The sequence below is a fragment of the Peromyscus californicus genome, unplaced genomic scaffold (genome assembly GCF_007827085.1).
Source record: "Peromyscus californicus insignis strain IS unplaced genomic scaffold, ASM782708v3 Scaffold_11__1_contigs__length_118956290, whole genome shotgun sequence".
Classification (NCBI taxonomy): Eukaryota; Metazoa; Chordata; class Mammalia; order Rodentia; family Cricetidae; genus Peromyscus; species Peromyscus californicus.
Window position 1 is genome coordinate 118,300,397 of NW_026294402.1, and position 13,313 is coordinate 118,313,709.

The window sequence follows — 13,313 nt, forward strand, 5'->3', positions numbered from 1 at the left end:
TGGATCTCAGCTGAACTGTGCTGCTCAAAGCCTGAAAGCTTAACCAGCCAAATGCTTCTAGTTCCTGGTCTTCACACCTTATATACCTTTCTGCTATCTGCCATCACTCCCTGGGATTAAAGGCTCACTTCTTGGGATTAAAGGCATGTGTCACCATGCCTGGCTGTTTCCAATGTGGCCTTGAACTCACAGAGATCGAGGGATTTCTGTCTCTGGAATGCTAGGATTAAAGGCGTGTGCTACCACTGCCTAACCTAAGTATCTAGTGGCTTTTCTGTTCCCTGACCCCAGATAAGTTTATTAGGGTACACAATACCCCTCCAAGGGCAAGTTTTGACAGCTGTCACTTTTAGGTCGCATTCTATCCATAGTCAATTTGGGGTTATAGACTGTCAATTGAGAGGCCAACTGGTTTTTGTTTGTTAATTTAAAAGGTTTTTTTTTCCTCTTTCCTGTACCCTCTGCAGTTGGCTGCAGCTCTGCTCCTTGGCTCTACTTTGGCTCTCTCAGTGATGATGCTAGCCTCTTTTCAAACAGAAGGAAGAGAAGCCTCTGCTCAGAAATGACAACCTCTCTTGCTCATATTTCATTGGTCAAAAGTGATAAAAATGACCAAATCAGAAGTTAACTGAGGCCAGGGAATGTTCTCCTACCCTTGAGGGGCAGTGCAGAACAGAATGTCATTAAGCTTAGCTGCTTACTGAGAATGTTGTAGCCCTCCCCTGCTGATTTGAATGCCGAGTTTTCCTCTGTGTGTAAGTGTCTGGGGGGCTTTCTCTTCTGTTCATGTATGTTGTCATTGCTGAGAGCCTTTCTTGTTGTAGCCACATCTTGGGCCTCTCATGAGTCTTCCAGCTTCCTCAGACTGTTGAGCGAAACCCTTGTCAGAATTCACTTTGTCTAAGTGCACTGGATTAATATGAACTTTCTTACACATTTTTTTCTTTTTAAATCCAGGGATCTGTGACAAGAACTGTCAGAGACATTGGTTAAAATAAAGTTAAAATGTTGTCTAAACTGTAGGACTTTGAGAGGTTTGAAAAGGGACTCATAGAGAGGGTATATGCTATACAACAGCAGCACCAAGTTTTTCAGCCAGTGTAATCTTATTCATTGAACATCACATGATTTTCTTGGGGAATTCATTGTGGGCAAGGCTAGGGTAGTGTGAGTACTCTAGAGTTTGTGATTTTCAACTCCAAGGCCAGTCTATTCAATTCTCAATTAAGAGTTGTTGTACACACACGAGTGTGCATGTGCTTGAAGAATGCCAGCTAAATGCAGATATGACAAGTAACTAAAAGGTTTAATGCCTTCTGATATTTCATTCATCATCTCATGTACCTAAAAACTTTAACTGATTAAAAGCAGTCACCCTAGCCGGGCGTTGGTGGCGCACGCCTTTAATCCTAGCACTCGGGAGGCAGAGCCAGGCGGATCTCTGTGAGTTCGAGGCCAGCCTGGTCTCCAAAGCGAGTTCCAGGAAAGGCGCAAAGCTACACAGAGAAACCCTGTCTCGAAGAAAAAAAAAAAAAAAAGCAGTCACCCTGTAACATGTGGGTGTCTTGTCAGTAAGAGAGTGCACAGATTTGGTCTCCTAAGAAAGACAGTTACATTGAAGTGCAAGTCTTCTAAGACATACAATTATCTTCAAGACTGACCTTTAAAGCTAGTATCCAGTGATGAAAAGAAGGGTGCACATGGAGGAAGGTCCTTGTGAGGGATGTATGTTTCCAAGGACTTCATCTCCTCACACCTGTAGTGCAAATCCTAATTGGTCTTAATAATAAAAACCTGGAGTCAGATATAGGGGTAAATGCTGAAAATTCAGAGAAGTAGCTAGTCACAGTCACCACTTAACTCGCCAACTCCTCAGCCTGAAAAGGGGTTGAGCTCCTGTCTCCTCCCACATTATTGTCCTCTCTTTGCCCAGCCATATCACTTCCTATCTCCACCTCCTTATTGCAGGGATTAGAGACATGGGATAAATCTCATGTAGCCCAGAATGACCTTGAACTCCTGATCTTTCTGCTTCCTCCTCCCAAGTGCTGGGATTAAAGGTGTGTGCCACCACTGCTTGGCTCTGTTTCTCTTTTAGACTGGATCAGTCTTGTGTAACCAGCCCAGGGTGGCCTTGAACTCACAGAGATCCCTCTGCCTCTACCTCCCAAGTGCTGGGATTAAAGGTGTGTGCCGGCCTCTGTGGCTAACTAGTGGCTTAGCTCTGCACTCTGATCTTCAGGCAAGCTTTATTTTTTAGATCACAAACAAAACATCACCACACACACCTCATTTTTTTAAAAATAAAATTTATCATATTTGAGGTTTACAACATAGTATTAGGGGATATGCAGTAAAAGTAAAGTACACTAGAGCAGATTACTGCATCATCTCACACAGTTTGTTTTTGTTAAGAGTAAAATCAGATTTAGTTTTAAAAAAATCTCAATATGGTTTTATTGTTATATATTGTGCTCTCTAGATTTTCATCCTACACTTCTGTTTCATATTGCTTGTTCTACAGCTCATTATTTTCCCCCTCCTCTATTACCAAGGCGCAAGAGTTAAGTCACATATAAGGGGATATCCATTAGACTATAAATAAATGGAATTATCAATACATTCAAACTGCTCAAAGAAAGAAACCCACCAGTCAAGAATACCATATCCAGTAAAGTTACACTTCAGTGATGAAGCAAAACACTTTTCTAGACAAGAAAAAGCAGAAGAAATTAATCATTAAAATAGCCTTCAAGAAATACTGAAAGGTCAGGTGTGGTAGGCCATGGCTGTAATCCAAGCACTGGGGTGGAGGTGAAGTAAGAGGATTGTGTATTTGAGCCCAGTCTAGCACTGACTGTTTCTTGAATCTCCTACCTACTCCCTCCCCATTCACTTTGCTAAGGAATGGTTCAAACAGAAACAAAAGGATAATTACTGTTATAAAAGTATATGCCTGGCTTGGTGGCACATGGCCATTTGTGTCAGCATGGGGAGGCTGTGACTGGAGGATCAGATTCTAGCCTATTCTAAGATGCATAGGTGCAGACTCAACCTGGGGTACATACAGACCAAGACTCCGTCGCAACAAAAAAAGCAATGATAGAGGTAAATTTGTAATCCAGTATCTCATTACTGTAATGGTGGTATGTAAATATTTGTTATCTCTAGAATGAAAGCTAAAAGTCTAAGTGATGAGAATACTATGAGTTGAAAATATAACACAAAAGGGTATAAATTCTGGCAACAAAAGTATACATTATGGAAGATAGAAAATAAAGCCTGTAGTATTTATGGCCAAAGTTAGATTTATAACAGCCTGTGATACAGAGAATTAAATTTTCTTTGCAGATTCAGGAAGCAGAAGGTACTCCTGGCTTTAAAAAGTAACTGAAGAATGTCTTCTGTAGGAGTAGCTATGAAACAATGAGTGACTAACAGTGGGTCTACATTGTCTACTTTTCAGGCCATAGGAAGGTTTGCTCTGCTCTTGAAGTGGCGTGTGACAAAAGTCCCCAGGGCTACCAGAGGGATGCACATGGTAGAGGAGGCTACCAGAAGCCCAATGACAGCTAGTGCATATGTGGGGTAATCCTTGGTCACCACATGGCCCTGCAAGAGAGAGAGGAGAAACCTTCACTAGTCATAAGACTTCACTCCAGCCTCCATTCCAAAATAGGAAGAGAAATTATGTGAGTTGATGTTTAGGTTTGAACATTTGAACATGAAATACTTCCCCCACAAACTCAGGTGCCTACCTTCTCTAGCTATGTGGTTTTACTTGAGGAAGTAGGAGATAGCTGAGAAAGTAGGAAATTGGGGGCAGGGGCTGTTCCTTGGGTTATCCAGTCGGTCTCTGGAGGATTCCACTCTGTTTTCTAGCCATCAGGGAGTGAAGAAAAACCTCTACCTCATACTCCTTTTACAGTGATACTCTGCCCAAGCCAAAAAAGTGACCCCTCTGAAACTATGACCCAAGTCTTTCCCCTGCATTATGCCAGGGTTTTGGTCAGTGTTATAATAAAGTAACATTTGGATAAATGGGCCTGTAGACCAGCACGTCACGTGACAGCAAGCCTGCACTGAAAACACTCTTACCTTTTCTCTCTTATCCCTAGAGCCATTTCAACATGTAAAGCTCCTTTGAAGGAAGAACCAGCACCTCTCCAAGGGTGTCCTCACCATCAAGGGAAAGATCCACTGGGATGCTGTGGGTGACTCTTACTCTCTCCATGCATCATGGTTAAAAACTCACAGCCCAGTTCTGCTGTACTAGACTGAGCATCTGTGAAACATCTTGATGTTTCTCATGCTGTCACCTGTAACCTTCCCACACTACCGTAATGGTTCTGTGTTCTGAAGTGACCTCATGGGCTCTGCCCTTATTTCCCATCCCCACAGAAACATCAGGTACCTGAGCAGCATCCCAGGCTTGGTACTGTAGCGTTCCTGTGAGGACATAGTCACTGAGGTAGAAGGCAAAGAGGCTGATGATGAGCAGTGGATTCACAAACGCCCACATGGCCTTCCAGTACCAGTTGAGGGTGCGGCCAGTCATGGCCTGAAGGTCACTTTCAAATCTGTTTGGACCACAAGGAGAGAGCCTAGGTTTATTCATGTTCTGGAGGGAGGGGCTCTAGTTTGCATACCCTCTGCCCTTAGGAAGATGCTGTTCTGGTTATTAATGATGTTTGAATGTGCCCTTGAACCCATCCGATCCTTTCCTGGGGGAGGTATTGAGGTGAAGGGAAATGGGCTGAAGCTGCCTGAGGGAGGATGACCAATAAAGAATGGGTCATGGGATACCTCCCTGGTGTTGGCCTTCAGAGGTCCCCAGATGTGGACCAGAGGCTAGTTCCCAGAGAAGGTGGGGTCAGGGTGCATGGGGGAGGGAAATGCCAGTCCTCTCAGTCCACAAGGCTAGGGTGACATTGCCTCTCTGCCTGCCCACTCTGTCCATTAGTGATGGTTCCAAGTATTCTCTACTGCCTCCTACAGATGGTCTCAGAGCAGTCTCTTTGTGCTTGGAAGGGCTTGGCCTTGGCATGGGGGAGCAGGTAAGTCTTGAAGGACTCTTTCTTCCCCTCCTTGCAGGATGACTAAAAAAGCAAGGTCCTAGACTGGTGGTTCTCAGACAGGTGGTCCTCAGAACACCAAGGAAAGTGCTAGAAATATCAATTATTGTACTTTGTCCCAGACTTTAGCCAGATACCAAATGAAGGAGGTCCTGTAATCCTCATTTCATTGGGCCCCAGATGCACATTCCATCACCTGGAAGGCTGATGGACAGTGTTGGACAGGGAACCAGGGTAGAAATCTGACATCTATTAAGCCAAAATTTCAAACTAGACTTTGACCAGGGTTCTTGGAAGCCCTAATGCTGGTGGATGATCAGAGTATCTAGGCGTGGAGGCTGAGTCCTTGACCAGAAAATATGCCATAATAAAAAGTGGAAAATGGAAAGAAGCTGTTGGATACAGGCAAACAGAAAGCAAGAGACAGCTGAAGTCTGAGGGCAAAGAAGCCTCTATAAGGAATGTGCCTATTAAAGAGGGATCATTTTCTTATGTGTGGCCCTGCAGCTTATCTGCCCCACGTAGAAGGCGGGGTCTGGGGTCTCCTTACCTCTTTAGCCCATATACATAGCATACAGCTATGGTCTCCACCAGCACAATGAACAGCAGGGACAGCGTGGCTGCATAGTCATTGAATATGTCAAACCAGTAGTTCCCAGCCTCCATGGTGAACACCATGCCAATGGCACAGTTGATGAGGCACACCAGACCTGGAACACAAGATTACTGTTGATCTCCCTACCTCTCGTCCCATGTTATATTGAGCAGGAGCCACAGGTCATATGTGTACTTTGAAGGATTGGCTTGCCCACATGAGCTGTAGGAGCTGCTCTGCAGGGGATGTCAGCTCAGGGAGGATGCCAAGTGCTGAGTTAAGAGGGTGGCAATAGCTTCCAGTGGGTTTTCAGAACATGAAGACTAGATGGAGCTTTGTTTTACTCATCCTGGATGTGGAGTTATGGAATTATCAGAGGTAGAGGTGGCTGGCTATAAAGTCCTCATGACCCTCGGGCAGGATGATAGTGAAGTTAATGAGTAGCTGTTATGGGAAAGGCTAGTTCCTTTGCTAATAGCCTTACAGTCAAAATGCATCAAGAAGTGATATGTGCTTTTACAATGATGTATCAGACAGGATCAGGGACTGACAACTGCTGCTAACAGCCGCATAGTGCTGCTCACTGACAGGTTTTGAATGTCAACAGCAGGTCCAGAGTATCCTTTCCATTAACTTTCAGGAACAGACAAAAACTAGTAGCATTAGAAGTCAGAACATGGTGATCTATTGGGTACTTATTGCCTGGAGAACATGTTGAAGGAGCTCCTTCTGGTGTGGAAACAGGTCATAGGCTCACCTTAGGAAATGGACAGTTGATAACCGTTATCCTTCGATTAAAACAAAGACAGATGTAGGCTCTCAAAGACTGGAGACCTTTACGTGCAGGCTGGGGAGTTGTCACCTCTTCCCAAGGGTAGGCTGACTGCCTCATTTTCCTGGGATGGTGAGTTCTTAGTCTAGCTCCTAGGACTGAGTAGCACACTGTAGCAGGAATGCAGCTAGACTCCTTCAGCCCTTCTGGAGTTTCTTTAGAAGCACATGGCTCCTGAGGAAGCCTCTCCACTATTTGTTTTGTATTTCCCTACCCACCCAAGCCCTGCCTCCACTGCCTGGTGTCCTGACCTGAAATGGCCTCCTTGGGCAGGTAGCTAGAGATGACCTTGCTGTCAGTCAGAGCGGTGAGGATGGCCGTTCCTGTCCCTACCATGCTTCCCATACCCATCGTCAGCAGCATGAAGAAGTAGAGCACTGACCACAGCTGGGACACATCCATGTTTTTAATGGCTTCAGTGTAGACAATAAAGGCCAGGCCTGTGCCCTGGACAGCCTGCAAGTATTAAAATGATACTAGTTACATACCTTGATAGTCTTTTTATACATGTTCAATGTTGCCACCTTGGAGCTGGCCACATAATGAATCTGTTCTTTACCTCAGCTCCTGAGGCTCACCTGGCTGACTAGAACATACACAAAATGTGATGAGCTTTCTGTCAGTACAGAACCCTGCATTCCCCTTCATGCCCCAACTTACATTTTAGATAAAATATTACAAAATCAAAATCGTATTTGGATCTTTGTTTCCAATGCCAGGAATGAGGAAATGTGGGGATACTTTGGCAGGGTTGCTTGGTGGCCACATGCCTATGTTGGTGACCTGCTTTTTATTAATGTATATTTTATGTGTGAGTTCTCTGCATGTATACCTGCATGCCAGAAGAGGGCATCAGATTCTATTATAGATAGATGTAAGTCACCATGTGGTTGCTGGGAATTGAACTCAGAACCTCTGGCAGAGCAGCCAGTGCTCTTAACCTCTGAGCCATCTCTCAGCCCCAAGCCTACTAGTTCTACTTAAAGTCAAATCCCTTTTGACACCAGTGAAGGCTCCTGAGTGGGTGAGACTCAGGTGGGTTTAGACTACCCACAGGACTGCTAGAAATAAAGCCATAAATTCACATATAAGGGTTTACAAAGCCTCAGGCAAGTGAGTCACCATGAGCAAGAATGACAAACATCTAGAACATCCCTAAGGATGGAATATATTTGTCAGATTCAGAAGTGCTATGGATTTTTTTGTTTGGTTTTTTGAGCTGGGGTTTCTCTGTGTAACAGCCCTGGCTGTCTTGAAACTCACTCTGTAGACCAGGCTGGCCTTGAACTCAGATCTGCCTGCCTCCTGAGTGCTGGGATTTAAGGCATGAGCCACCACCACTGGCTGGACTGAATTCTTAATGTTGAAACTTCTACCCTCAAAGTGACTACATTCAAACAAGGCCTTTGGGGGGGGGGGTGTCACTAAATAAGGCTTAAAAAGTAGCATCCTAGTCCTGTAAGACAACAGAGTGATAATCACTGATCTGGAAGCAAACCTTCACTAGAAACCAATCTTCAGAAGTATGAGAAATAAGTATCTGTTGGTTTAGCCACCCAATCTCCTGATAGATATAATACAGATCAGCTTAATGGCATGCCAATGGTGCTGATTATAAGGATGCATACAACTTTAAATAATAAAAGATATGTGTGTCATTCAAGATTGGCCTGAGGCAGTGACTCTTGAATTTATTGTCTCTTGCAAATGAAAAAGATATAACCTTTATTAAGAATTATTTCAGAGGGCTCTATGGGTGTGGAGTGGCGGCCGGGGCAGCCTCATGAAGGTCATCGCAACCAAGGTTTTGGGAAGAGTAAAATGGTTCAATGTAAGGAACAGATACAGTTTCATCAATAGGAATGACACAAGGAAGACGTATTTGTACACCAAATGTTACAGGCCCTGGTGGAGTTCCAGTTCAAGGCAGTAAATACGCAGCAGACCATAAGCATTATAGATGTTATCCATGTCGTAGGGGTCCTCCATGCAATTACCAGCAAAATTATCAGAATAGTGAGAGTGGGGAAAAGAATGAGGGATTGGAAAGCGCTCCTGAAGGCCAAGCCCAACACGCCAGCCCTATAGCAGGCTAAGGTTCCCACCTTACTACTTGAGACCCTATGGGCATCGGCCACAGTATTCCAACCCTCCTGTGCAAGGAGAAGTGATGGAGGGTGCTGACAACTGGGGTATGAGAGAGCAAGGTAGACCAGTGAGAGAATGTGTATCGGGGTTACAGACCACAATTCTGCAGGGGCCCTCCTCACCAAAGACAGCCTAGAGAGGATGGCAATGAAGAGGACAAGGAAAATCAAGGAGGCGAGACCCAAGGTCAGCAGCCACCTCAGCGTCAGTACCGCCGCCACAACTTCAACCTTAAACCACAGCTGAGAATTCGTCTGCTTCTGAGGCTGAGCAGGGCGAGGCTGAGTAAATGCTGGCTTACCATCTCTACCATCATCGGGTTTGGTCATCCAACAAGAAGAAATGAATATGAAATTCCAGCAATAAGAAATAAAGATTGGAGCTGAAGACCTTAAGTGCTTGCTTTTTGCCCGTTGACCAGATACACTAGAACTATCTGCATTATCTACACAGCATGGGGTTTTTATTATTTTTACCTAAAGATGTCTCTTTTTGGTAATGACATGTGTGCATGTGTGTTTTAAAGTCTGGTTTTTCTCAATACACCTTTGATGGTTTTTAAATTTTTAAGAATTTCATTTTTATTTTTTAATAAAAGTTTACATGTTGGAAAAAAAAAAAGAATGATCTCTAGCCCAGTTACTAATACTGTTCCCCTCTGACACCTCTTGAGCTGGGTCTCCATGGACCACATTGATCTCAGCACTATTTGTCTTTCATGTTCCTATTGGGATGGCCCATTGAGCCCCACTTTCTTACAAAGTTCAACCATTTTCTTAGTCCAAAGTTCCACAGTTTTCCACATTCCTCAAAAAACAAACAAACCACTATGGCCAATCCTTTCACAACAGCCTACTCCATAGTACCAAAAGTCTTAAGTTGTTTTTCTATTGTGACATAACACCATGATCAAGGCAACTTATAAAAGAAAGTATTTAATTTGGAGTTTACAGTTCCAGAGAGTTAGGGTCTATGACTATCATGGCAGCAAGCAGGCAGGCATAGTGCTGGAGCAGTAGCTAACAGCTAACATCTTGATGCAGAAGGATTTAGCAGACAGCAAACTGTAGCTGGAGAGTTTCTCTCCATGTCCCACCAACACCCCCCACCCCTGCAGTCCTGCAGCCCACTTATAAAATAATCACTCAGATGCTTATATTACTTATAAACTGGCCGTGGCAGGCTTCTTGTTATCTAGTTCTCATATCTTTAAATTAACCCATTTCTATAAATCTATACCTTGCTACATGGCTCGTGGCTTACCCGTATCTTACATGTTGGCGGCTGGTGACTCCTGACTCTGCCTTCTTCCACCCAGCATTCTCCTCTCTCCTTGTCTCACCTACACACTATCCTTCCTGCCTGGCTACTGGCCAATCAGCGTTTTATTTATCTATCAATCAATCATAGCAACAGCAAACTGGGAATGGCATGCAGTTTTGAAACCTCAAAGCCTGCTCCCAGTGACACACTTCCAATAAAACCATACCTCCTTCTCAAGCAGTTCCACCAACTGGAGCTAAACATTCAAATATGTGAGCCTATGAGGGCCATTCTCATTCTACTACAATATTATGAATATGTTTTGTTTGTTCTGTTTATGGAAACTACTATGTTACTTTTCTTAACTGTGAGCAAAATCACTGACAGAACTGAAGGGAGGGAAGATTTACTTTGCCTCACAGATTGGAAGGGTTCACAGTCCGTGGTTGCTTGGGCCCCATGCTCTTGAGCAGGACATGTCTTTGGAGCATTTCCTCTGTTTCCTGACATAAAAGGAGAGAAAAGGGAATACAGAATGGATGAGAATGGCCCCCAGAGGCTCATATATTTGAATGCTTGGTCTCCAGTTGGTGGAATTATTTGTGAAGAACTGAGAGATGTGGCCTCATGGGAAGAGGTGTGCCACTGGGGGTGGGCCATTCCCAGTTAGGGCTCTCTCTGTCTTTCCTGCCTTTTGCCTGTAGATCAAGATGGAAGCTCTCGGCTGTTGCTCCTGTGCCATGCCTGCCTGCCTGCTACTGTGCACCCTTCCATTTTTAATCATAGACTCTTAACGTTCTGGAACTGTGAGCCTCAATGAACTCATTTACAAATTGTGTTGGTCATGGTGTCTCTTCACAGCAAAAGAAAATTAAGACACATACAAATATGGGAATTCATTGAGACTTCTAACCAGAACTTTATCTTTCTTTTGCAATAAAAATAGGTGGCAGAAATAGGAAAGACACTATTTAAAGAGAAATAATTAGGCAATCTAAGTATAATAAAAATATTCTAAGATAGTCATGGAAAAATGTAGTTGGATGATATGAAAGGCCTAATCTGATAAGCATAGTTTTTAAAATGCCTTTTAGACATGTAAAACTAGCTTAGTCAAGAACCCCAAGGCTGCACCTGATAACCAGAACCTAATGACATCACTTAAGATAACCAGACGCATCATTAGAACTCCACAATGCCCACCTTACAGTATTTAGTATATGTGCTGCCGAAGCGAGCACTTCCTTACAGTATTTAAGCAGAGACCAAGAGCAAAGTAGTGTTCTGTACACTTTCAGAACTGCTAGAGACACTGGAGAGAAGCCACCTTGGTTTGCCCTGTGGCTGGAGAATCTCCCCCAGGATCCTGACCCTTGAACCAGAGACTACCATGAGACTGGACCCATATCTTCAGCTAAGATATGTTGCAGAGGTGAGCAGCCTTGGGGAGATAAGCTTAGGACTGTAGTTAGGAACTTAAGAGTGTGAATTTTGTGTAATGACCTTCAGCATAATAAAATACAACTTTTGTTAGACCAACTGCACATACCTACTTTCTTGCTCTTGACACCTAAGTAAATGAGAGAAAACTCTTCCATCAAAAGCCACAAGTCAAGTGATATTAAGCGCCCCACCCCCACCCCTGCAGTTACCTTACAGAATTAACACAATTCTAATAAAAATTTCTTAAGAATCCCTTAAGGAATTTCAACCCAATGAAACTTGTGAAAGTAATGCTAAATTTAAAGTAAAATAATAAAATAATTAAAAGCCCCTAGTGTAACAGAAATAATTCTGTGGAAAACAAGAGTGATTTGAATGACAAATCTTTTAAAAAGTCTTTAGTAAGAGGGGTGAGTATATTTATATGAAAACAATTAAGATATTACACAGAATGAGTGCGATTCCACCCACATTATTTAGGAACTTTCTCAAAATTAAACTGTTGACTGAGAAACTATCTTCTAAAACCACTGCTAAGATAGATGCCACTTAGCCTATGTATGGTAGTAAGAATCAAGGTTCCTACCTATGAGTGAGTAGAGAATGTTGGGAAGGTAACACAGGAGACTTTGACTTTCATTTTTTCCTTTAAAATCTCACCATATCTCCCAGGGTGACCTCATATTAAACTCCTCCTGCCTCAACCAACTATAGGAATCATGGGAATGCAACTCAATGAGGAGTATAGCATTTATTTTTTGTGTGTGTGTGTGTGTGTGTGTGTGTGTGAGAGAGAGAGAGAGAGAGAGAGAGAGAGAGAGAGAGAGAGAGAGAGAGAGAGAGAGACTTCTCTGCCTTTCCCAAGTTTTTAAAATTTCAAAAAAGATGAGGAAAAGGAGGGAAAACTCAGACGCTAGGGGAGCTTTCCAATGAAAAGGATTCCTAGTAGCAGCTGGAAGAGCAGGAGTCCAGTTTCTCATACCACTGTTGCAGGGAAAACAATCCAGTTTCCTGTCTTCATGGACTGTGTGAAGGCTCTTGCAGGTCATTATGAACTGTGGAGAGAGGCAGTCCCCACCCTTTCCAGGCCTCTTACCGTGTTCAACTCTGATTCCAAGCTGCAGTTTCTAATGTGCGGGAACACTTCACTGTACTTGCTTGGGTAGGTAGATGCCAGGTAGTCCTTCATCTCCTCCAGGTTACTGGCTGTCAGAAAGCCATCTTCAAGGTCAAAAGAATTGGTCAGCAGCAGAATCACCCTGCAGAGCAGACCGCCATCTTGACCTTCATGATTAAGGGGCCACTGGCCCTAACAACTCTGAGAATCTCAGTGAGGAGAGGGACTCTGGACTAATAACCCTTTGTAAGGAAGGGCAACTATGAGTGTCTGTGCAGAAGCTTCAGATCTGAACAGAGATGAGGACAAGAACCCTGACCTTACAGTGAGGCTGTTTAATATCTGGGCCAGTGATGTCTGATGAAACTGAATGGGGTGGTAGAAATGTAACATTGTACTTAAATATGACTTGTGCCACTGAGTAACCAATTAACCTTAGAGTCATTAACCTACTTCAATTTAAATTCATATAATAATATAACATTATTAATATAATATAATTCATATAATGTAATTCATATAATAATAACCCACTTCAATTTAAATTCATATCAATATACAAGTTATTTGAATGTACATTGACTTCCATGAATTTCAGTCCTAGTTTAGAGATAGCTACTTGTGTAAGTGACTGCCCTACTGGACATTGTAGATGTAACCAACGGTCTTATCAAATAAGAAACACAGAGCCAATTCAGAGAAGAAAACCAAGAGGTCAGAGCTAAGAGCCTCACCCTTCCTGATTCAGGGATCCTCTCCAGCCAAGAGAGCTCTCCGAAAAAGACCTACTTCCTGTGTGTCTGTCTTTAAAGTCTTCCTGTTCTGCCTTCTCATTGGTTG

At 43.3% G+C, this 13,313-nt stretch overlaps 1 protein-coding gene and 1 pseudogene across 2 annotated transcripts in view; one reads left to right on the forward strand and one right to left on the reverse strand.

Moving 5' to 3' along the window:
• Nucleotides 1-2,440: 2,440 nt before the first annotated feature.
• LOC128102162 (sodium- and chloride-dependent transporter XTRP3B) overlaps nucleotides 2,441-13,313 on the reverse strand; it is a 41,825-nt gene continuing 30,952 nt past the window's right edge. For both annotated transcript variants that reach the window (XM_052725726.1, XM_052725720.1), the window contains exons 6-10: nucleotides 12,453-12,615; nucleotides 6,754-6,958; nucleotides 5,626-5,785; nucleotides 4,415-4,580; nucleotides 2,441-3,612 (exon numbers count right to left, since the gene is read on the reverse strand). In XM_052725726.1, the coding sequence (XP_052581686.1) occupies nucleotides 3,463-3,612; nucleotides 4,415-4,580; nucleotides 5,626-5,785; nucleotides 6,754-6,958; nucleotides 12,453-12,615 (844 nt within the window). In that variant the 3' untranslated portion in view covers nucleotides 2,441-3,462. The remainder of the gene's footprint in view (nucleotides 3,613-4,414; nucleotides 4,581-5,625; nucleotides 5,786-6,753; nucleotides 6,959-12,452; nucleotides 12,616-13,313) is intronic.
• LOC128102177 (Y-box-binding protein 1-like) lies at nucleotides 6,913-12,443 on the forward strand (annotated as a pseudogene).